Below are 25,675 nucleotides of genomic sequence, written 5' to 3'. Positions count from 1 at the left end.
TGTCAATGTCTTGTAACATGTCTCCATGGAAATCTAGATTTTATATTGAACAGGAATAGGTCCTATGGAATGACTCCTGCAGTCCCCACCAATTCTATGCCAATGTAGGACTGAAGTAAGCAATTGGCTCTTGGAGTTCCATGGCAGTGTACACTGGATTTTTCTTTTGGAAGGAATTGGTCAAGCATGGTATAACATGGCACATTGATTTTGAGATAAATTGTCATTCGCTGCTAACAAAGGCTAACATAAGTACTGCCTCTGGATTCTAGAGAAAAATTGGGGGAAAAAACCCATACCTATGCACCACTCAGTCATGCTTCCATCTCGTGTCATTCCCTAAACTCTGCTCCTTACTCAAGAGCATCCTGAGCAAAGTGTAACAGGAAAAAAGGTATGTGGAAAATCACTCTGCTGAATCAACTGATGTCCCCAATGGTCCTTCCTTCTTTCCTTAACCTTGCCTACCATTGTTCCCTCCAAGCTGGGCAACAGCACAGCTTCACAGGTAATTAATGAGCCACACCCAGTCAGTTAGCTTCATGCAGGGAGCCCTGAGCCTCTGACGGGGCGGGGCTGATTAATCACCTGTGCTGCTGTGCTGCTGCACAATTTAGAGGGAACACTGTTGCCTACCTTATTTCCTATCTTCCCTTCCCAAATAAGTTATAGAGACCTATCCCTCAGGTTTAAAACAAACAATAGTACACAGAATCTTCACTTTGCACAGCGACTCACTAAGGGCATGTCTACACTTGCAAGAAGACTGACCCTTTGGAAGTCAATCTGCTAGTGTTCAATTTAATGGGTCTAATATAGACCCGTAAATGTAATGCTGAAGGCAGCCCTGGCCGACATGTGGTCCTCCTTGTTCTGCGAATAGCAAGGGAAGCTGATGAGAGTATGTGCTCCTGTCAACCTGCCACTGTATGGACCCTCCCACGGCTCGGTACCTTAAACTGACCTGCCTGGTCTCTACTATAGACCAGGCCTAAGTGCTTCATGGAGAGCCAATAGAGAGATCCTCAGAAGGTGCGCACCATATATGCACACACAATGTATGTATGACTAGCCTCTTTTTAAAATAAAAACTCATGATAATTTGCTAGTTGTGTTCCTAAAATACATTTACATGCGGGGATTTGTGCTAGTGAAAGCTTTTTGAAAATTTGGCAGTGCCACTTATCTAAAGTATCATATTGAGTCAATTAAAAATCACAGACTAACTCAGATTTTTCGACCTTCAGTGGTAGACTTTAAACTCTAGACAATATTCCCTAATTATGATCCAAATGGCAGACAGAAGAGCAAGTAGCTGATTGGCTGATTTAATTATGCCATCACCATACTATGAAGATGGCCCAACCCTAAGTGATTTATAATAGAGGAAAGGAGGAGACAGTTTGAAATGTTCTGTCTCATTTATATGTGCAGGTATGCACTGATTATGAATCTTATATGTTTTAAACTGAAATCAGAAATTTTGCAAGGTAAACATTAAAAAATAGATTATGCTTGGAATAGATTATGCAAATGAAGCATGGCAAAATGCTAATCAGCACTTCATTTGCATATGCTCCGTTGGCAAAAGCTGTCAGTGTAGACATAGCCTTAGGGAATGCCCTTGCACATTTTATATTACAGTGGTGCTTGTAAGCCCAAAGCAGATATTGCGGGACATCACTGTGCTAGACACGTTATGAATAACAAAAATATGGTTTCTGTCTGAAAGACTTTAATACCTAACTATAGGATGAGCTACAACAGTTAGGTACAACAAACAGATAGCAGAGGAGAAACACAAAGTAATAAACAATAGAACAGTAAGGATTAAGTATAATAAGCAAAGTCATAGTACACCAGTTACCTAACCACTAAAAATTAGTAAGATGTTAGACTAGATATGGTAGAAGGACATTTTGGGGAGGAGGATTGCACTTCAATTAACTCAAAAAACCCCCACACACAATCACATCCAAAAAGCTACCATTTATTTCTGATGTGAGTAAGACAGAAGACATTCTGTAACAGATATTCTGATTTTCAATGTACTTGTACATACTTTTCTAGATTTCAGCTACCAAAATTGTTATATCTGGAAGAGATAAATAGCAAGTTGATGAAATTCTGACACAATACTGGAATTTGCTACAATAAACAGTGAAGAAAAGGGGGAAATACAAGAGCTCTACAGATAAGGAGGTTAGAAGAAATATAGCCAAAATACAAGAAAATATAACTTTTCCTGGAAAAAAATGCAGGATAATATGTTTGAGGAAGAATTAAAATTTTCCATCAGAGGAAGCTATTTGGAAAAGTGTAGTGTGCAAAAAGGCCAAGAAGCAATACTGCACAAAACAAATCAGATGATTTTACAATGTGAGGCCGTGGCAGAAAAACAATGAATGACTAAATTGACTGTTGTATCTTTTATATTCCATGAGATCTGAGTAACAAGTCTCTGCTGGAAATGAACCTTTGTTAGAACCTGGTTGGAAAAATCTTCACCATAACTTTGTTAAACCCTACTTTTTATACTTAACTAGCGGGAGTTACCCGGCGTAGCTCGGGAAAGTGGAGGAACAAAATTTAGAAAAACAGTAGTCCATTATCATTTTGTTGATAGAAGAGTTGCATTGAGTTCTATAGGGATTAAATATATATAAAAAAGTGTAAAACAATCAATTTTACATGTTATCATAAAAAACTTTATTGTAAACTATATTTTTTGTTTCATTATTCTTAACAAATATGTACAAATTTTTTCCACTTCCAACTGTTGAACACACAACATAGAGTTGTCCATGTGAAAAGCAAGATGTCTCCAGATCAATTCCAACTACTTTAAGTGACTGTCCTTGTGCTTTGTCAGTATACATTGTTGAAATATAAGTTGACAGTTGATATAACTGAGGTGAGGAGCCTGAGGGGAGTGAGGAGGAAGGACACCGCGCACCTGCCGCCGGCGTCCAAGCCTGCCCTCCGCTTCCTTGTTCCTCCGCCGGCCTTAGTGAGTGACTGGCCCTGCCACTTCCCTTGGGAAGCCGCTTCTCCCTGCACTGCCAAGCTCTGTGCAGCCCCGGGGAGAGGCGTCAGTCACTCATCTCTTCCCTCCCACAGTACCTTAAAACCTTCTCCTGGATAAAAGGTTATCCCATGCAAAGTTTGCTTGTGGTAGCTCTTATAGTGTCCAAGTTATTAGACACTATAAGAGCTAATATAGTGTATACACAAACATACAAACATTCTCCTTTATATATTAGACTAGCTGGACTTACCCGGCGTTGCTCAGGAAACTGTAGGAACAAAATTTAGGAAATTTAGGAAAGGAGGGGACTCTGAGCCAGGGGACTCTCAGAGCCACACACCCTGAGGGCTCCTGGCCAACACCTGACCCTCTGAGAGCAGCAGGACCCTCCTCCCCCCAGGACCGAGCAGCCAGCCCCCAGGAGAACAGTACACAGTCATGCGGCCAGTAGCAAGGGGACTTCTCTTTGCAAGGTTGGCTCAGGGATCCACCTGCACTGCCTTGGCAAGCAAAAGCTCAGAGCTCACATCTAACCCCGATGGCTGGAACCAGACCCAGAAGAGCTCCACTCACAGGATGAACAGCAGCTGGCTGGCTTCACAGGAGTGTAACGCATCAAGGGTTTAACCTGGCCCCTCCGCCCTGCGTTGCAGCAGGCACATGGATTCCTTCTGCTTGGATAAGCCCAGCGAGCTGAGCAGAAAAACTGTCCGGCTTTGGTTTTGGTTTCGGGGGGGAGAAGGGGCGGCAGGGGAGCGACCCCAGGTGGAGGGGAGGTTACACACAAGAGGGGCACCCCAGCTTGCGCCCAGGGCTGTAGGTGCCGTGGGGGCAGGGCAGGTGTCCGAGCCATTGTGCTCATGGGAATGGGGGCACTGCGTGCCGATGGGGGCAGGGAAAGAGGGTTGGTTATGTAAACTTGTGGGTGGGAGGGGGTGAGTCCCGGAAGGCTACACGCGGGAGGGGAGCCCCAGCTTGCGCCTGCGGCCACAAGTGCCGCAAGGGGCAGGGCGGGACCCCGATCAGGTCCAAAAGTACCTTAAAAACTTCTCCTGGAGGAAAGGTTCTCCCATGCAAAGTTTGGTTGTGGTAGCTCTTACAGTGTCCAAATTATTAGTGCAAAAACTTACAAACATTCTCCTTTATATATTAGATAGGGTGGTACTTGGACAGATGTGGTGGAAGAAAATCAGATTCTCTGTCTATGTGAGCCATGGGCTGGCAGTTAGGGAGGTGGCGGGCGAAGGGCGGGGAGGAAGGGATGCTGTCTATGTGAGGCACAGGGTGACATTTAAGGAGGTGGTGGGGGAAGGGTGGAGAGGAGCAGGGCTCTCTCTGGGTGGGGCACAGGCTGGCAGTTTGGGAAGTGGTGAGGGAAGAGTGGGGCGGAGCGAGGCACTGTCTGTGTGGGGCACAGGCTGGCAGTTTGGGAAGTGGTGAGGGAAGAGTGGGGCGGAGCGAGGCACTGTCTGTGTGGGGCACAGGCTGGCAGTTAGGGAGGTGGCGGGCAAAGGGTGGGGAAGAGCAGGGCGCTGTCTGTGTGGGGCACAGGCTAGTAGTTTGTGAGGTGGCGGGGGAGGGGTGGGGCAGAGCAGGGCACTGTCCATGTGGGGCACAGGGTGGCAGTTGGGTAGGTGGCAGGGGGAGGGGTGGGAGAGAGCAGGGTGCTGTCTGTGTGGGGCACAGGGTGGCAGTTGGGGAAGTGGTGGGGGAGGGGTGGGGACTAGCAGGGTGCTGTCCATGTGGGGCACAGGCCGGCAGTTGGGGAGGTGGGGGGGAAGGGTGGGGAAGAGCAGGGCGCTGTCCATATAGGGCACTGGGTGGCAGTTGGGGAGGTGGCGGGGGAGGGGTGGGGCAGAGCAGGGCGCTGTCCGTGTGGGGCACAGGGTGGCAGTTGGGGAAGTGGCGGGGGAGGGGTGGGGAAGAGCAGGGCGCTGTCCGTGTGGGGCACAGGGTGGCAGTTGGGGAGGTGGTCGGGGAGGGGTGGCAGTATGTAAAAGAGCCGACCCTGCTCCTCCTTCCTCCTTCTCTCTCTCTCCCCCTTGGCTGTGTCTACACTGGCCCCTATTACGAAATAGCCATGCTAATTTAGAACGTTGGAATAGGGAAATGCGCGGGGGATTTAAATATCCCCCGCGGGATTTAAATAAACATGGCCACTGCTTTTTTTCCGGCTTGGGGAAAAACCGGAAAAGAGCATCCAGACTGGCGCGATCCTCCGGAATAAAGCCCTATTCCGGAGGATCTCTTATTCCTACTTGAAGGAATAGGGCTTTATTCCGGAGGATTGCGCCAGTCTGGACGCTCTTTTCCGGCTTTTCCCCAAGCCGGAAAAAAAGCGGCGGCCATGTTTATTTAAATCCCCCACGCTTTTCCCTATTCCAACGTTCTAAATTAGCATGGCTATTTCGTAATAGGGGCCAGTGTAGACATAGCCCTTGTGTCTGGCCTGGTGCCGGTTTTAACCGTCAGCGCCCTTTTCCAAGCCAGCATCCCTGCTGGCGCCCCTGCTCTCCCCGAGTCCACCTGCCTGCTGGTTTGCACACTGGCTGAGGCACGCCTGTGCTCTGAGGGTGGTTCTCCGTGCGCTGCCTCTGCGCAAGCACCAGAGGCCCAGAACAGCAGCGGCCTGGGAGCGCATTGTCGCCGATGGAGCTAGTGCGGGGGCTGGGGAGGGAGCGGGGCCCCCGTCATACCCTCCCACAGTACCTTAAAACCTTCTCCTGGAGGAAAGGTTATCCCATGCAAAGGTTGGTTGAGGTAGCTCTTATAGTGTCCAAGTTATTAGAGCACAAACATACAAACTTTCTCCTTTATATATTAGATTCCATACAACTGAAAAAAGAGGTCAGCATGACTTATCAAGTAGATAGCTGCATTTAAAACTTCATTATACTGGACCTCAAACCTCAACTAAAAAAATCAAACAGAACACATATCTGCCTTAATCCTGCAAACCTCAAATCAAGTGAAAAGTATTAATTTGCATTTTGTTTGATTAAAGACTGAAAGATATGGCCTGTTGATATATTAACAGCAGCACAAAATAGGGAGGTTTAGCAGTCGCGCATCCCCTCTACTTTCTGGAAGATTCTTTCAGAATAGGATAATGAGATCCCTTCTACAGAATTTTTTAAACATCTGATAGAATGAGAAGATAAAAGCTTTACTACAGTATTACATGGGATGGTTAAAAAAGTCAAGAATCTGGATTTTATTCTTTATTAAATTATATAGGTTTCTAAAGTAATTTCTGTTGATTCCTTCTGTTCACCCCATTAAATCCTAGAAGACATAACAGAGTTTTTGATTAATAGCATCATGAGAGTTAAAAAAATATGACCACTCCCTTAAGTTAGTGTTCATGACAAATCTTGTACAGTACATGCCAGAGTTGTTGACTTGAGTCCCACGACTTGAACTTGAGTCTGACTTAAGTCGCCTAGGTGACTCGACTTGAGACTCAACTCGGGTTCATTGTTTGTGACTTGAGACTCGACTTGAGACTTGCTAATTTTGTTAAATAGACTTGGTGAAAAAATTGTCCCAAAATGCCGATATTGATGGCTTGTACAAAGGTGACTTGACATTTTTTTCATTAAGACTTGAGACTCGACTTGGGACTTGACTCGAAAGTGACTTTAGGGACTCGAGACTCGACTTGAGACTTGAACTGTAGTGACTTGAAACTCGACTTGGACTTGACAATGACGACTTGAAGACAACACTGGTACATGCAGAGAAAAGTAGAGTTGTTCACTGAAGTGAAACAGAGAAGTACCATTCTAAGCAAAGGTGCAGAATGCCTATTGTAGAGACATTTCAAAATTGCCTGGGGGAAGAATACAAATTTCTTTGCTGATGGAGAAGAAGGTCTGGAGCATGGACTTCTAGGTGGCCATTTTAATGTGGTAATTCTGCTTCTTCTCTCTGTGCTCTTGAGATGTTATCTCAGAACGTGAAAGCAGACTGCTATTTTAGTTTTTTGGAAGGAGATAGAAAAATGTTCAATAATCTAATTTTGTTCATTCTTTTCCCATCAAGGAAAGAGATAAGAGCTCAGAAGAAAAGCAACACATTAACCATGTAAGTTATTTGTATATTTGACTGGGAATTTCCTCAGGCTGTCAAGACTACAGAGCTTCATACAAAAATCTAATACATAAAAATCAGAACTTGTTGGATAGGTTCAAATAAACTTTTGAAGGTATACCCTGACAGCAGTGTATTCTAGAGGACACTTTAGTAGCATATATTTTCCTATCCACCTATGTTTCTGAGTTATATTTCCAATAAAACTGAGAGACAGATTTATTATGAAACTCTGAGATGTGGCTAGATTTACGGAGGCATATCTAAACCATGGAGCAAAATGCAGGACAATGTAGCACTTTAAAGACTAACAAGATGGTTTATTAGATGATGAGCTTTCGTGGGCCAGACCCACTTCCTCGATCAAATAGTGAAAGAAAATAGTCACCACCATATATACCAAAGGATACAATTAAAAACTTCTTTGAATTTTACATTATGTTTTTGGAGATGTTCAATCCCAAAATTCAAAGTGAAACTTTAAAAACACTTGAAATTCAAAATGGAATGGGCAGATCAAAACCAGAGCTTCACCTAGTAATAGTTTTCAAAGTTGACATCTAAGGCTAAGTCTAGACTGCAGGCTTCTTGAGCAACAAGTTTTTTGTGGAAAAGATCTTCTGCAAAAATTTCTTGTGTAAGAGCGCGTCCACACTGCAAAAGCACATCGGAAAAGTGATGCGTTTTTGCGCAAGACAGTGTCCAGACTGCATGGATGCTCTCTCACAAGAAAGCTCTGATGATCATTAACAGAATGGCCATCAGAGCACCTGTGCTTTTTCTGATAGGCTCTTTTTGTGCAAAAACCCCGTTTCCAGTTCACACACATCTTTTTGAGCAAGAGCACTTGCGCAAAAAGAAGCTATTCCTTGTAGAAAGAGAAATGCCTATACCACAAAAACCCCGCTGTTCTGTCAATTCATTGTAAATTTTCTTGCGCAAAAACGCGCTTGAGGTGTGGACGCTCTGTGGGGTTTTGCGCAAAAACCCTGTAGTGTAAATGTAGCCTAAGAGAGCTGCATGAAGCAGATTACAGCTGCTCTCATTTTTAATAAGAAGAGGCAACAGCTCAGACTAGAGGCAACAGCATAAAGTGTTTGATTTCAATTTATTAGACTGGAGCATTGCATGCTGGAACCTGTAGTCTCTGTAGACCAGAGAACAATATAAAAATTAAAGATGACTTTCAAGGGGGAAAAATGATGAATATTCGGTAATTCACATTGGTATGAAGCATAATGAGAACCTGAATTCTTTAGCCTGTTTTAAATGTAGGCATCCAACACCCAGAATGGGATTTGCATTCTGACAAAGTGGGTCTTTGCCCACGAAAGCTTATGCTCCAACACTTTGGTTAGTCTATAAGGTGCCAAAGGACTCCTCGCCGCTTTTGCAGATTCAGACTAACACGGGTACCTCTCTGATACCAGAATGGAATTGCTTCTCATAAAACCATACAGAAAAGAGACAGAATCACTAGGCAAGTAAAAGGAGCTGACTGGGGGCACACACCCCTGTCTGAGACTGCCCCAATCCCGGCTTCCCACCCTTTATTAGTACAGGAACATTACTGACTGTTTCTCTTCATCAGGCAGTTTGCTGCACTTCTCACTATTGCTGGAGAGCACAGGCAGGGCCAGCTTTAGGCAGATTCAGCTGATTCCCTGGAATGAGGCTCCGTGCCTAAGGTGGCCCCGCTCCCGGGTGCACGACGCACATGCAGTGCTGCCCCAAGTACGCGATGCCCCAGGTGCACGACACATGTGCGGGGCCCCGGGCAAGCTGCGCATGTGCAGTGCCATCCAGGATGTACGACACATGCGCAGGGCCCTGGGCGTGTGTAGCACGCACAGTGCTGCCCCGGGTACGTGACGCCCTGGGCGCACGGCATATGCGCAGTACCATCCCAGGTGCCCGATGCAGGCGCAGTGCCATCCCGGGTGCGCGATGCATGCGCAGTGCCCCGGGCGCACGATGCATGCACAGGGCCCTGGGCACACACGCAGTGCCCCAGGTGCATGATGCATGTGCTGTGCCGTCCTGGGCATACAGTGCATGTGCAGTGCCCCTGGTATGCGACGCATGCACCGTGCCGCCCGGGGGCCACATGCATGCACGGCCCTGCCCCCGGAATTGGGCTCCGCGCTTGCTAAAGCCGGCCTTGAGCACAGGGGGCAGACAAACCTGGACCTGCCCCAGCCCCGGGACATGCACCCCTCCCAAGGTTGTGCCCGTTGGAGCTGCAGCATCCATGAAGAGGCACTTCTTACCTGGCCCCAAGGTGCTGCAGTGAGAGAGGACTGGGGTAGTCTTCTCTCTCTGGTGTAGCCTGCATACTGAACTCCTGATCCTCAGCCCTACCCTAGAGCAGTGATTTAAATGAAGCATGTACATTTTCATTTTATTTTCCAAAAACCAAAAATTAATTTAGGACCTGAGCACTGCTGGGTAAATCTTCTGGGGACATGAAGGCTGTGTCTACATTGGCACCCTTTTCCGGAAAAGGGATGCTAATGACACCAGTCGGAATTGCAAATGCCGCGGGGGATTTAAATATCCCCCGCGGCATTTGCATGAACATGGCTGCCGCTTTTTTCCGGCTCGGAGCTTTGCTGGAGAAAAGCGCCAGTCTAGACGGGATCTTTCAGAAAATAAAGCCTTTTCCAGAAGATCCCTTATTTCTCTTAAGCCCCGAGCCGGAAAAAAGTGGCAGCCATGTTCATGCAAATGCCGCGGGGGATATTTAAATCCCCCGCGGCATTTGCAATTCCGACTTGTCTCATTAGCATCCCATTTCCGGAAAAGGGTGCCAATGTAGACACAGCCATAAAGTTTGAGTTTATGTAATGGTAAATGGAATATTAATATGTATTGCTGGATCTAAAGGTGAAAAAAACAAAAACAAATAGTGGAAATAACCTTTTGCATCCCTGACAGTGGAGTCAAGAAATCTATGAGAACATCTAATTTTTAGCCATTATGACAGCAGAATTGATGGGAATAACAATATAAACATGGATATGGAACATAATGTCCGCCTCAGCTATTATCCTTTTGGACTATTAAGTATACTGGCAATTAAAAGTTATATCAGAGCAGCAGAACTGATCTAATACATCAGATATTGTTTTTGACAACAGAATTGGTAAGTTCAGGCATTAACATAATTCTAACATGCTGAGATACCTGGCAATATAATGGTGGATAAAGAAGCAAAAAATTGCTTTAGAGCATAGAGAAATTGATTCCTTTGAGTAAACATGAATTAAAAATTTAGTGAAAAAGGATTAAAAAGAGGAATGGCAAGAAATGCAGAGCAAGGGGAAAACAGGAAAGTCATGCTATGAGATATGATCCAACACAGATGATAATGCTCTACCCGTACACCAAAGTTACACAAGAACCAGGGAAGTACTCATTTAGATTTTTAACTGGTCACTGTGTTTTGAATAATAATTCATATTTACTGAATAATCACAAAGATGGGTTATGTAACACATGTGAAGGTACAACTGACAACATGATATGGGAATGGAGGGAGTGTTTGCAGGAAATAAAGGCTCTTTATGAAAAATTTAGATTATTTCAGGTGATAGTCTCACTAACCCCCTTTTACGTTTTATTGGGCAAGTGAAGGAACATTAAAAAGATCTACTACTTTTCAAAAAATATACAGCAGTGTGAGAGTTTTGTGGCTTGAATGTATGAGGAATGTAGCAGCTGGCAGTACACAATAGATGAATCTGCTTCCCTATAAAGCAGATGTGATGGATAGGAAGAGTACTGGTCAGCACCTGGTGACTAAAGGGTTAAATTCCGGTCGCTAGCAAGGGTGTTGGCAGGGGCCCAGAAGAACCAGTGGGTACACAGTGCTGAAATCTGAATTGGCTATAGATAACTGGTCTGGTCCTCTTTTGTGTGTATTCTAAGTAAGAGCTGGAGAGACCAGATGCAGGGACCAGAATTATCATGACTGTAAGAAATATTGGACATGGGAGTAAACTGGACCCAGAAATATGGATGAGCATGGATTGTGAGTAGAGAAAAAGTGTATCTAGTCATGATTAGGGCTTTTTTGAACTTCTCTGTGTGAATCCATGTCTTCCCTTGCCCATTCACTATCTAAGGGTATGTCTACACTGTATTCCTCTTTTGAGAGATTTTTCTCTGCGTTTTAATTTGCTGTACTTAGTTGATCTGTAACACCTAGCAATCAATCAAGTATATCTTTTGTTTAGTTAATAAAAAAATCACTTTTTAAGGTGATGATCTTGTGACGGGGCGGCTGCTGTGCCCCGCATGATTGCGGCGCCGTCCCCGGCATGCTGGGGAGAAGTAGAGGCCCTGTGCGGCTTGCTCCGCTGTGCTCAAAGGAGGGGCCAGGGGCGTGGATGGGCAGGGAGCGCCCGAGCTCGCATGGCCCCGGCGAGAGCAGGGAAGCCGCGGGGCCGGTGGGCCGGCGCTGCCAGAGGCGGTGCATGCGCAGGGCTCAGGGCGGCTCTGGCCCGGGCCGGAGTTAGTGGAGAACCAGGGAGGGGGAGCATCGGGAGGAGCGGATGCAGGCCCCACCCGGCGCACCGGATGTTGCGGCGGCAGGACGCCTAAAAGGAGCGCAGCTGCCAGAAGCTGGGGGACAGCCGAAGTGCAGAGGGCCAAGGAGGGCAGAGGTGCACGGAGTCGCGGAGCACAGAGGAAAGAAGAGTGGAGGAGACGGGGGGAGACGCCTGACGGGAGACTTCTACCTCCCACACCGGACAAGACTACCACCGCAGCTTGGCGGGGGAGGTAGGAAGCGACCCAGGGCAGGGTATTAATCCTGGGGTGTTGGTGTGTTTCGGGGCGGATTCTTCCCCCCACCAACTGGAGCTGGGTCGCTGTCCCCAGTCCTTAGGGCCCTGGGTTGGAGCTTGGAGTGGGGGCGGGCCCAAGCCCCCCACCTCACCTCGCCGGCCCGCCGACGCACCAGAGGAGAGGACTGTAGGAAAGGATCACCCCTGCCGGACTCAGGGCAGAGTGGGTGACGGGAAGCACGCAGCACGGGGTTTTTGTTGCACGGGACTGACAGCGGGGCATGGGCTCGCGGGCCCCAGCTGGGGCACACCCACCTGGCCCTCCACAATCTGATTCGTGTCCTGGAAAGTAGCACTTGTGTATGTGTATCTGCCTATCTAGACTGGGTGGTCAGCTACCAGAGATGACAGCTTTTCTCTTTTTTTTTCAAGCTCTTTTGGGGCAAAAGAGCTTGGGCTACCCCTCGGGGAGGAATTCAAGTGTTTCTCGTTTTCTTTTTTAGGGTAAATCACTTGATGGTGGCAGCATTTGTGTTTTTTTTCTTAGAGCCTGTGACTCTGGGGTGTTTTTGTAAGCAGAGCAACGTATTCAAGGTTTCTTGACAGAGAGGGGATCAGCCCTGACAAATCCCTGACAGCAGGTCTGGGCCAAATATGGCCTATAAGCTGGATCTGGGCTCATCTGACATTTCTGTCTGGACTGTCATGACTCCTGACAATTGAGGAAACTACCCAGGCTACTGCCGCTGCTACCATGGCAGTGGCTGGAGCCCTATATCCTTTAAAATTCTGCCTTTCTGGGGTCCTCAAGCTGCCCTCTTTCAGTGAATGATGACCACCTTATAGCAGTGCTCTGCATTGCAATAACAGAAATGATCCCTAACTTCACCTCCCGTGTTAGTGCCCATCAGAGACTTTATTTTTCACAATGAATCTCATTACTTCTTTTATGCTTAATTTTAATAATGGACATAAGTAGTAAGTACAAGTTTAGTATTATTATTATTACAGATTTTACAAGTGTTCACAAAACAGTTTTCAGTATAAATTGCCTTCTAAGATAAGCTTTGGATAATTGTGTATTCAATTGTTAAGTGTAATTACTTTGCAGTGTAAAGTAAAGGGGTTTTCTTACAATAAATGCTGAGGTAATTTCATTAATATAGCAGAAATGTGCAGAACATGATGAACTTACTAAAATTCATGAAGCGGCCCCCTTGACCATCCTTGCCATAAATCATGAAAAGAGGAAGAAGTCAGTCAGTTAGAACAGGATTTTATATTTTGACTTAGTCAGAAGGCAGCCTGCTACTTTCTTTAACTTAAGGCTGAGATTTATAAAAGGGTGATTATAGTTTCTGAACTTTATAAATCAAATACATTTATTAGGTTTTTGTTTGCTATTTTACTGACTATAATGGATTTCTGAGTTTGCGTCTACAGTCCACATTCCCTGTGCGACAATTACTGAGTTAAAGTTCATATAAATGCCTGCTATTTTCAATTTACAAAAATTCTACCATTATCTCTGGTTAAGAGAGGTTCTACTTTTCTGTTCTATCTTTCTAGAAAAGCTTAATGAAAAACATTTGTTAAAGGTGACCAGGAAAATCTTTTTTTAAAGAGTCAGTGGCTTATTTTTCCACTTGGAAATGCCTTCATTTTTCCACTTCATAATGCCTAAACACAGTCGTAAAAATGTGTGTGTGTTAAACTTAGAAATGACAAATGTCTTATGGTTAATGCTGGGGGTCTTGTTTCTTAGTTTAGTGAGCAGGACGTCAAATCTTTAATGGGGTCCATTCTAAAGGCCTTATCTAAAAAGTTAAAGTGGTACAATCCTCTTCCTCGGGGCAGATGCGTTTACATGTGCTTATATTAGTATAACTGTTTCCCTTTGGAATAAGCTACACTGGTGAAAGCACTTTTAAGCCATAACAACTGCAGCTACACTAGAGACTCTAGTGATATAACTATGGGGAGTGTTTCTTTATGTTGTGTAAAGAACTGCCTACCTAGCACAATAACTGAGGCTAAGTGCTAGTCCAGTAATACTTAGTAAAAAGTCAAACCCCTCAACCAAAACTGTAAACCTGGCATAACACGTATGTACAAATTAGGTCCCTTCTTCTCTGGGGCTCAGCTCAACTTTCATCTTCTCTGCTGTCACTAGTATAGAGGGCAGAGTAACTTTTCCTTCATATATCCCCCCGCAACATACCACAGCTATTGCAGGCTCTCCTACAACAACCAACCTTAGAATCACTGTAGGGGAGGGGGAACTGATTCTGGGGTTCAAACTTATCCAAGGGGCTAGGGGTAGAGGCAGGGCAGCTATTAACGGGTGAACCTAAATAATGCCTCGTCCAGCAGAGTCAGTGCCTCATTGCTCCATGCCCAAGCTCGACCCTGACCAACCGATCAGGAAACCCAATGACCTCCAGCTCGCGTCTAAAAGGTTGGTTCAGTTTCTGCTCACTCCGTTGCAGCAAAATTGGTTCAGCCCGGGGCACTCAGTAAATACACTTGACTCAGCTCTCCGCCCCTTCCTTTCGCTAGAGAGGTTGGTTCCTTCCCCCTGTAGGGAAGTTGGTTCCGGCCGGGGCCTTTGCCCAGGCGGTAGTAGCTGCTGCTGCTTTTCCTGCTCCCCTGGCGGGTGCGCGCAGCAGACGCGCGCGCTCGGGGCCCGGCACGGCGCTGGCAGTTAGGGGCGCGCGAGCGGCTGGGGTGGGGGAGGGGGTTGTTGTGCGCGAGCCGCCGATGCCTCCGCCGTGAGATGGCATCATCCTGTGCGGCGGAGGGGTGAGGAGCCTCGGCGGAGACGAGGCGGCGGCGGCTTTCGGCCCACGGTAAGGACAGAAACTGGCTCTGCCGGAGCCGCGTCCCTGGGGGTCTGGCCTGACAGCCCGGCTGGGCGAGGAGACGGGCGGTTGCGGGGCCCCTTCTCGCCCGCTCCGGGAGAGGGAAGTGGGTACTTTCCCCTCCGCCAGCTGCCAGGGCAGAGAGAGTGTCTCTAGGCAGGCAGGCACTGCTCCCTGACAGTGGGGACAAGTGTGTGTGTGTGTGGGGGGGGGGGACTCGGGTCAAAATGGCGAAGGAAGCCGTGCCAGGGCCCCCCTTTGGCCCTACTGGGAGGGCGGTGGGGATGCCCGCTGGGAGCGGAGAGGGAGGGTCTCTGTGTCAGGCGGGTAACCTTGTTTGTGCCGTTCCTGGCCTGGCCAAGGGGGTGGATGGGGCTGAGCCCTGACCCGTGTCCGTGCCGAGCTTGTGGGAAGCGCTTGAGTCGCAGGGAAGCAGCAGGGCAGTCCCAGAGGCGGCCCTTGTCGCTTTACCTAGAGCGGTGAAAGAGGAGAGGGAGTTAGGTAACAGAAATGCAACATCCCTCCGCGCAACCGGGCAGGGGTCCAGGGATACCCCAAGCCTCCCCCGCGATAGACGTGACCCTGCCGCCTGCCTTCCCCACCCTCCTTCTATGGGCAGGGGAGGTACTGGGCTGCTTTGCTGCAGCTCGTTGTGGGGCTGGAGGGACAATTAATGCTGTTACTGCCCAGCTTAGAAGTGCCTGCAAATCTTTCTGGTGCTGTGTAACGTCTGACTCCTTCAGTGGTTGATATTTGTATTTTAAAATGTCAGTGGTTTAACAGAATATGCAGAAGTTATTTGCTGTTGTTATAAATGCTATCGTGAGCTACAACAGCATAGTGTGTGTTCCATTTACTGTAGTGACTTCTTTCTATTTACTGATCCTTATTTTAATAACAAAATAGGTGTCTAAATGGAACTACATTAAAGGCATGCATTTTGCTGTACGTCCCTTTAAACAAGATTTAGTTAAAACAATCTGTCAAAATATATGAACAAAAATTAGTACATGAATTTGTAACAGAATGTTCAAATCTGACAAAGTCATTTTCAAAAATACCGTGATGATCTCCTATTCATATAGGAAATCATCAGAATGGTATTCTTGGGTAGCTATCCAGGTTATACAATTATGCAGAAATTGGCTCACTAGATTATGCTGTCACATATTTAGTATATTTAACATATGAATGAATGGATGGATAGCACTTCCAATAAAAATAGTGCAGCATTTATATTTTGCTTGTGCTACTAAACAGTTTTGTTGGGGAAAGAATAAATTGATTATTGATGATGTCTTATAATCTTTCACAAATTCATTGAGGTTTTTATTAAATGGGATTTGATAAACTAATGTTAATCTACTACATTTGAACTCAGTTAATGTATTTCAGTGTTTTCCTAACTTATGGTCTAATGAGCTGTAAAGGCTTGACCAAAATGAAAACTGTTCATGGTCTTTTCTTTATTTTTGGGGAGGAGGTGGCAGTAGCTTACTTAGACTCGGCCCTAAGACATGAGTGAAATGAGAGGCCAAAATACATGAAACTCCTATTACTTGTAAGACCAGTTGATTTTTTTTTTAGCACTCTTATGCCATTACCTCTCTTCCCCATGTGGTGGTGTGTACAATAGGTTAGACTTCTTTATAATGGACTGATTCTGCAAACACTCCTGGATACAATGTGCTTTGTGGAGTAGTGCTTATGGCCAGTAATGTTTTTAGTGTTACATAGTTATACATGTGATCATAATGCATATATGTGAAGCTATTCATATAGGTACGAATTTGCAACATCTAGGGCAGCGCTAGGCATCACAGGCTAGTGAGTGGGCCACATGAGTGGCTGTCCATCTCAGTGGGCTGCGAAATTTTTGTGACAAAGATAGTCTCTCAGTATACGGTAGTTTTGCTAACTGCACTTGTGTACCTAGAATTTGCAGGATGCGTCAACAGAAACGTAAGAGTGCTTTGATTGGATGCAGAAGAAGCGCACTGCTTTCACAGTCAATGTTATGTTCAATCAACTTGCTCCTCACTTCACATGCCTTTGTTTTACATGTGTATCACTTTAGTAATACTGATAGGGGGGAAAAAGACACCAAAAGAAACCAGCAGAATTTGACAACTCTGTGCATGAGCAACAGTAAATGCAATGTCTTGCCAGCAACATACAGAACCCTAATGGGCCTCATATGGCCCTCAGGTCACAGGTTGCCCACCACTGATGTAGAGTGTGCCTTCTTGGAGTAACTTACCAATTGTGGGCTTCAGTTTGTTTCTTTGAAGCTTAAAGGATATGTTGGGGTAGCAAATGCAATCCCCGGGTTACATGGATCCGACTTACATCGGATCCCTACTTACAAACGGGGTGAGGCAACCCCACACTAGCTACTTCCCCCCAGCAGACCAGGGAGATGCGAAGCTAGCACCCCACCCCAGCAGACCAGGGAGACGCAGAGCGGCTTTTCTTAGCAGACACGTCAGCTTGAGAATAAAGGACTGAGGGAAGTGAGGTGTGGGAGAATAAAACTGAGTTCTGGAGAAATGTTTGGCTAGAGTTTTCCCCTACAATATGTACCAGTTCCGACTTACATACAAATTCAACTTAAGAACAAACCTACAGTCCCTATCTTGTACGTAACCCGGGGACTGCCTGTAGTTTTTAAAGTCTTACATTAAAAATACATTAATGAAACAAATAAAATGTTAGCAGATTTGCACACCTATTTGAGACCAAACTTGAACTCTGTTTTGCCTGTGCTACAAGGGCACCGTGGAAGGATCCAAGATAGAGGTGATCCACTTTTTCTCAGATCATGGAAGGACTCATGGAGACATAGTTGTTTCGTTGTTCTCTACTAGTCTTGTCCTTAATTGCTCGCCTGACTCTTTGAAAAACACTGAAAAAAGAAAAAAACCTGTCTCAGAATTCGGTGCATGAATGCTGAGTTGGAATACCCTGCCATCCTAATCACCTTCTTCCCTCTCTCCTGAAAAGGAAATAGTGGAGCCTGAGAGATCCTTCTAATGTTTTCAGTTTTGTACTGTGATTAAAACAGGGATCTAGGGGATGAGTCTTCCTCACTCATTGACGACTTTGAGAAAAGAGGATAAAGCTTGACATAAAATTGTTTTAATATTTAGAAATTAACACATTAAACAGGCTTCACAAAACAAAAATTGATATACATTTAGAACCAAAACTAGGTGTTGAGTGCTGCTTTAAGATAGCCACTTTAAAACTAGGATGCAGAAAATGAAGCCAATGGGGGGAGTAAATAACTTTTTAAAAAAAATGCTTAGTTGTAATTTCAGTACTTTACTTGGCCAACTTGGCAAGCAAGTATACCACATGGTTGCACCAAAATATGAACTTTGTTAGTAAGAATACTGTTATAGTTTTTTTAGTAATATTACCTTAAAGTATGTAAATTATAAGTTAAATCTCTTTTTAAAACCCAACTGTACTTACTGTGTGTGTGTAATTTTTTGCATGCCTATTCAAAGTCTTCTCTTTCCAGAGGGATCAGTCATGTTACTCATGGTACTGTTAACCACTCCACTTTTTAATTAATGACACTTTCAGAAATTCGTAAGAAATTTTCACTGGATAGTTGAGACAGGTTTGTAAAATACTATTGCCAGTGCTAAATTCAAAATTTTCTGGGTTGTGTGTGATGCTCAGTAGCTTTTGCAAGTTTTAACCTTTTCATTAATAAAAATTAGATTTCAAGCTCTTATGTTTGCAGTTGATGCAGTGCAGTCTTCCTGAGTTTACAGGCAGCACCAGTGCTGTGGCTGCTGTTCATATCTTTTCTAAACAACGGAATGAAAGTAATGGTCAGTTTCACTTGTTTCATTACTGGTCACAGTGTTCTAAATAGCAACAATTAAATTAACAAGAATCCTGTTATTTTTTTACTCTGCTGCATTTTGTGAAAGCCATAAACAAGAACTGCCAAATTAATTCTATACCAAAGACTGAATTCCATGTTTAATTATGATAGTGGCTCAGAATATAAATTTATGACTATATATTATCCTTACTCCACAGTCAAATTCCCACAGATGGCAGTGGGCGATTTTCACAAAGAATCATTGTGGAATATGGCCCAGTGTAGTAAATAAACTTTTACTTTTATTTTTAAAATTGTAATATTCAGTAAGAAGGATTGTTTTTTTTAAATACTCTTCTTGAGGATCACCACTGTTCCTTGGGTTTTTTTCTGTCTTCATCACCCTTCTCCACCTCATTTCCCCTCTTATCTGTTCAGCTGATCAGCAGTGAAATAGTTAATATTGACTATTAAAGTGAGTATTGCCCACTGGCATTAACTCTTGTGTGTGTAACAAATGGCAGCAGGGGAGTTCACATTTCAGACTAGATCTACACTAATCCCAGCTAAGTCAATAATGTAGCTGGAGTCAATGTACCTTAGGTCAAGATACTGCGGCGTCTATCTTGAATGGGGTTGATGGAAAACATTCTCCTGTTGACTTACCTTACGCTTCTCATCAGGGATAGCATATAGGGGTTGACTGAAGAGCGATCTGTGGTCAATTTGATGGGTCTTCACTATACCCACTAAACTGACTGCCAGTGAATCGATCTCCACTCTTGCAATACAACTGTAGTGTAGATACTGCCTCAGGCTTTGTGTACACTAAGGGGAGGAGGGGACTGGATTACACAACTACAGCTACATGAATATAATAGTTGAAGTTGATGTACTTAGATCTTCTTACTGCGGTGTCTTCACTCTGCTGTGCCAATGGGAGAACTTCTCCCTCAGACTTCACTTATGCTTCTCAGGACAGTGGAGTATACAAATTGATGGGAGAGTGCTCTTCACCCGACCAGATAAATTGACTCTTGCTGCATCAGTTGCTGCAATGCCTATCTAATGGTAAGTGTGGACTAGTCTTTATTTTGGGCTGTTTTCAGACTCTCTAAAAGGCAACACTGCACTAGTTACATGCAGGTCACATTTTGAAAGCCACCTCCTTCCTCCGTCTCAAAACATTTTTTGTGTGTGATTGTAGATGTATATATTTTTTTAAAATAAATTATCATGACTATTAAGGCTGCTATAAAAAGAGGTGGTATTTACTAAGGAGCAAAAGGAGTGGACACCCCACCAAATAACCTTGAGAGATATGGAAGAGGAAGCTCCTTCCTACCAGAAAAAGAGGTACTCTAGAATAATGGTTCTTGAGCAGGGGTCTGGGGCTTGATGGCGCTGGCTATTTCCATGTGGAGAGAATCATGGTTGCTTCTCTCCAGACTCTCTCCTGAGGCAAAGCAGTCAGTGAAGGTTCTCCGCTTCAATGGGGGGAGGGATAGCTCAGTGGTTTAAGCATTGGCCTGCTAAACCCAGGGTTATAAGTTCAATCCTTGCAGAGGTCATTTGGGGCAAAAATTTGTCAGAGATGGTACTTGGTCCTGCTGCAAAGGCAGGGGACTGGACTTGATGACCTTTCAAGGTCCCTTCCAGTTCTAGGAGATAGGCAATCTCCCCTAATTAAATGGGGTGGCCCTGTGAGAAGGAGATTCTAAGCTCCATGGACTAAAAGACTCTTTCATGACCTTCCACACCCTCAGCCTGTAAGTTCTGGGCCTGGCTCATAAGAAGTTCCATCCTCAAATCCTAGTATCTCCGTCTTTCCAACCTTGAGAGGACTCAAAAAAAAAGGGGGGGGGCACATTTGCTAGGGAAGAGAGAGTCTGTTTCACTCTTCCACACATCCTGGCTCCTGGCTTCTCCCATTCCCAGGCCCACTTCTAGCACCTATTTTGAGGGTACCTTCAAGGACGACGTACCTCTGATATTGCCACATCCTTCGTCTTGTAACATTCTCATACCATCTCCATCCTTTCTTTCCAGCCTGGTGCTTTGTCACTTCAGACTGGTGGGTCCTCAGTGTAACGTGGCAGCGTTGTATCCTCCAGCTCTTGTCTATCCCCCTTTCCCGCTCCTCTCCCTGTCCCTCTTCAAGGACTCTTCTCATGAGCGGCTCCTTCTGCAAGAAGTTGAAGGACTTGTTCAGATGAGGGTCAGTGTAGGAGGTTCCAAAGTGCTACAATAACCAGGGATTTTATTTCCTCTACTTGCTCATCCCCGAGGCTACAGGATGAAGGGGCACTTCAACCCATTCTGGATCTGCATGATCTGAACTGTTACCTGGTGAGGCTTAAGTTCTGCATGATCTCCCTGGCCTCCATTATTTCTTCCCTGGATCCCAGACATTGGCACACTGCCCTCGGTCTCAAGGATGCTTACTTCCATGTTGCCATTTTTTAGGGGCTCATAGAGAATTTCTGTGATTTCTGAAGTGCACTAGGAATGTTATTGTGTAATTGAATAGTTTTGTAATCAAGTGGATTTTATCAGTTACACAGCTATTTGATAGTCTCTGTAGTGGGGAGGAGGGCAGCAGCCAGTGTGTTCCAGGCTCCACTCCTGGGGAGACCCCTGCCATCTTACATTGCTGCCTTTCTCTCAAGGACACCAGCATGGGGTGGCAGGTGGAGTTGGTTTTGTTAAAGCTGGCTTCTGCCTGCCACTCTGTGCTGCTGCCTCTGCTACAGGAGCAGCAGCATGGGGTGGCAGCAGCCCCTGTCCAAGGGGGGGTCCAAGCTCCCCATGGACAGAGGTTGCTCCGGGGCAGCAGCCCCTATCCACAGAGAGCTTGGTATGCCCACAGCCAAGGTTTGCTGCCATGGACATAGGCTGCTCTGTGGGATGCTGAAGCCACCTCTGTCTGTGGGGAGCTCGGACCCCTTGCAGATGGGGACTGCTGGCATGGAGCAGCTTCCCCTGCCCTCCCTAGCTCTGCTGCCTCTTGGGGACAGGCAGTACCGTGGAGCTATTGTTGGGGGGGGGGGGGGAGACCATCTTTTAAGCTGGCTCCCCCAAGCATTGGCTCCTGCCAGCCTTCTCTGCATGGCTTCTGTAGGAGGCAGCAAGGTGCGGGGGAAGCGGGGTCCATAGAGTCGACATGTGTGGGGAGTCTGCTTGAAAGCTTGTCCCACCTGCCCCCCTCACCCTTCATGCTGCTGCCTCTCAGAGGCATCAGTGAGAGGGGCTGGGAGGGGGGAGGGAGGTTAGGCTTATCCAGCTTCTCATGGGCACTGGCTTCCTCTCCCTGCCTCTGATACAGAGGCAGCAAAGCCAGGGGGTGGGGGGTGAGGGGGAATAAGCAATAAGGCTGGTCAAGGGGGACTCCTAGTCCAATGTCCACCTGCATGTGTATCTTCTGCTCTGCCTATGCCACCAGCTTGGTCTGTTGATGAATTCAGAAAAGTCTGTTAATGCTGATTCAATGCAGAGAGTTTATGGAGCAGAGCTGGAGTCTGCTCTGGCCCAGGCCTTCCTTCTGCTGGATGGCTTTCATGCTCTCATGGACCTCGTGACCCATCCGCATACTAGGAATGTGATTGTTTAACTGTTACCCAGGGACAGTGTCCTGCTTATGGCCCACTGTGAGTGGAGGGCTGCTCCCGCCCTGCAAGGCTACTGGCTCTTAGCTCATGTGGTCTGGGAATCAGCAGCCTCGCACAGGGCCGCAACCTTCCCTCTTACCCTGCTGCCACTTCTGGCCTGTGTGGGGGAGCCATCTTCCCCCCCACCCCGACCAGCCATGTGTGTGGCTGCCGACTCCCAGCCAGGGTGAGCTGGGAGATGGAAGCCCAGCGCAGGTTTGGAAGCAGCTGGGCTGGAGCAGCCCTTGCCTGTGGTGTGGAATCCGCTCCAGCCTAGCCATGGCTCCTACCTCCATTTAATCAGTTAGCCAGTTTAACCCAAATTGAAATTTGTGTACTAATTAAATGAGATTTTACTTCCCTACTGTGTGCTTCATGGAGCACTACAGCCAGAATATATCTTCCATTATTTGGGCACATGGCGGTGTCCACTTATGTGATCAAATACGCCAGACTACACACGTGCCCCCTTCCAGCGGTGGTTGGTGTCGGCTTATACCTTCTCCAGACACCTCCTGGACAGTCCAGGCTCCGGTTCTTATGTCTCTTGTTTAGTGGACAGTTCTCAGCAATGTGATGGCAGGAGTACCCGTTCCAAGCTCCTTCCTGCTCCCTGAAGCTAGTATTGAATGCATTGGATCTGGGCTGGGGTATCCGATCTCTGGACCCAGAGTAAGTGGACTGTGTCGGAAGTGCCCCTGCATATAAATGTCAAGGAGTTGCAGGTAGTTCTCAGGCTAAGTGAGGTTTTCCTCCCTCACCTGGCAGGCAGAGTGGTTTGAATCTTCATGGATAACACGGCCATGATTTTTTGTCCCCCGTCAGAGGGACTGGGAAGGGCATTTTCTGCCAGGAGATTATTCACATCTGGGTTTTTATTTTTTTGTATCCTCATAGCATTTATCTGGAGGCGCGTCACCTTCCAGGTGTGGGAAACCAGCTAGCTGATCAGCGGAGCAGTGAGTTCTTCTTTACAAGAGTGGCCTCTTCATCCAAAAGTCACTGCCATGTTGTTCTGGAAGTGGGGCACTCCCTTAGTGGATCTTTTCTTGACAGCACACAACACAAAATGTCGCAGTTTCTTTTCCACATGCTGAGCGGATGAAGGGACTGTGGGAGAGGCATACGAACATAAGAATGGCCGTACAGGGTCAGACCAAAGGTCCATCTAGCCCAGTATCCTGTCTGCCGACAGTGGCCAGCACCAGGTGCCCCAGAGAGGGTGGACCGAAGACAATGATCAAGTGATTTGTCTCCTGCCATCCCTCTCCAGCCTCTGACAAACAGAGGCCAAGGACACCATTTTATCCCGTGGCTAATAGTCTTCTATGGACCTAACCTCCATGAAATTATCTAGCTTCTCTTTAAACTCTATTATAGTCCTAGCCTTCACAGCCTCCTCTGGCAAGGAGTTCCATAGGTTGACTACACGCTGTGTGAAGAAGAACTTTCTTTTATTAGTTTTAAACGTGCTACGCATTAACTTCATTTGGTGTCCTCTAGTTCTTCTATTTAGGGAACTAATAAATAACTTTTCTTTATTCGCCCTCTCCACACCACTCATGATTTTATATACCTCTATCATATCCCCCCTTAGTCTCCTCTTTTCTAAACTGAAAAGTCCCAGTCTCTTTAACCTCTCCTCATATGGGACCCCTAATCATTTTAGTTGCCCTTTTCTGAACCCTTTCCAAGGCCAAAATATCTTTTGAGGTGAGGAGGCCACATCTGTACACAGTATTCCAGATGTGGGCATACCATAGTTTTATACAGGGGCAGTAAGATATTCTGTGTCTTATTTTCTATCCCTTTCTTAATAATTCCTAGCATCCTATTTGCCTCTTTGACCGCCGCTACACACTGCGTGGAAGTTTTCAGAGAACTATCCACGATAACTCAAAGATCTCTTTCCTGATTTGTCATAACCAAATTAGCCCCCATCATACTGTACGTATAGTTGGGGTTATTTTTCCCGATGTGCATTACTTTACACTTATCCACATTCAATTTCATTTGCCATTTTGTTGCCCAGTCACTCAGTTTGGTGAGATCTTCTTGGAGTCCCTCACAATCTGCTTCTGTCTTGACTATCCTAAACAGTTTGGTATCATCTGCAAACTTTACTACCTCACTGCTTACCCCTTTCTCCAGATCATTTATGAATAAGTTGAAAAGGATTGGTCCCAGGACTGACCCTTGGGGGACACCACTAGTTACCCCTCTCCAATCTGAAAATTTACCATTTATTCCTACCCTTTGTTTCCTGTCTTTTAACCAATTCTCAATCCACGAAAGGACCTTCCCTCTTATCCCATGGCCGTGTAATTTACATAAGAGCCGTTAGTGAGGGACCTTGTCAAAGGCTTCATGAAAATCCAAGTATACTATATCTACTGGATCCCCCTTGTCCGCATGTTTGTTAATCCCTTCAAAGAACTCTAATAGATTAGTAAAACAGGATTTCCCTTTACAGAAACCATGTTGACTTTTGTCCAACAAATTATGTTCTTCTACATGCTTCACAATTTTATTCTTTACTATTGTTTCGACTAATTTGCCCGGTACTGAAGTTAGACTTACCGGTCTGTAATTGCCAGGATCGCAATCATCCAGCGGTCAGGTGACCTGTTCTACATGTTTCCCCTAATCCCACTCATCTTCAGGATCCTGGAGATGGTCAAGCAGGACTGAACCAGACCTTGTCATGCCTTTGTGGCCACGCCAGTGTTGGTATGCTTTTCTGCTGGGCCTTGCAGTATGGCCCCCATGGCTACTGCCACTTTGCCCAGATCTGCTGTCTCAGGACCAAGGCTGCCTTCTTCACCTGGACCTGCTATTGCTTAATCTCACAGCTTGGCTGCTCCATGGCTGATGGCAGAGAAGTGATCCTGCTCAGAAGTGGTTTGGCAAGTCCTGTTGGGCAAGATGTAAGCTTTTGACCAGACAGACTAATGTGGCCAAGTAGATCTAGATTTTGGTGTGGGCTCAGCAACACAGTCTTGCTCCTACTGAGAGACCCATCCAGATCATCCTTCATTATCTTCTCCACTTGAAGGGGGAAGGTTTTGCTCAGTCTTCTATCTGGGTACATTTGACAGCAATCTTAGTTTTTCACTCACTGATCTAGGGCCAAACCATGTTTTCTCACAATGATGAGATTTTTCTGAGAACTTGAGAGGTTCATTCCCCCTCCCCTCTATTCCTCACTGGGGCCTTAACCTGGTCCTCTCCAGATTTACTGAGTTGTCCTTTGAACTGATGACCATGTGTTCCCTTCTTTACCTGTCTTGGAAGGGGGTTTCCCAGTGGCTATTACATCAGCTAGAAAGGTGTCAGAGTTGTAGGATTTAACTTTGGAGCACTCATACATGGTCTTCATACATGCCACTCCTCTCCTATGGATACTTCTAACGGAA

The 25,675-nt window shown here is 46.0% G+C and overlaps 1 protein-coding gene across 3 annotated transcripts in view; it reads left to right on the top strand.

Annotated features, from left to right (window-relative positions):
- The first annotated feature begins 14,505 nt into the window (after positions 1-14,505).
- The window catches only part of WWP1 (WW domain containing E3 ubiquitin protein ligase 1), a 162,124-nt gene continuing 150,954 nt past the window's right edge, over positions 14,506-25,675 (top strand). The window contains exon 1 of one of the 3 annotated variants that reach the window (XM_006112979.4): positions 14,506-14,759. Coding sequence is in view for 2 of the 3 variants with exons in the window: in XM_014581648.3 (XP_014437134.2) it covers positions 19,681-19,683 (3 nt within the window). In the remaining variant the exon portion in view is untranslated. Of the gene's footprint in view, positions 14,760-19,615; positions 19,684-25,675 lie in introns of those variants that run through there. The other 2 variants (XM_014581648.3, XM_075920431.1) reach the window with 2 other exon arrangements.

This window comes from Pelodiscus sinensis, chromosome 2 (genome assembly GCF_049634645.1).
Source record: "Pelodiscus sinensis isolate JC-2024 chromosome 2, ASM4963464v1, whole genome shotgun sequence".
In the NCBI taxonomy this organism is placed as follows: Eukaryota; Metazoa; Chordata; order Testudines; family Trionychidae; genus Pelodiscus; species Pelodiscus sinensis.
This window is presented reverse-complemented; position numbering and strand designations above follow the sequence as displayed.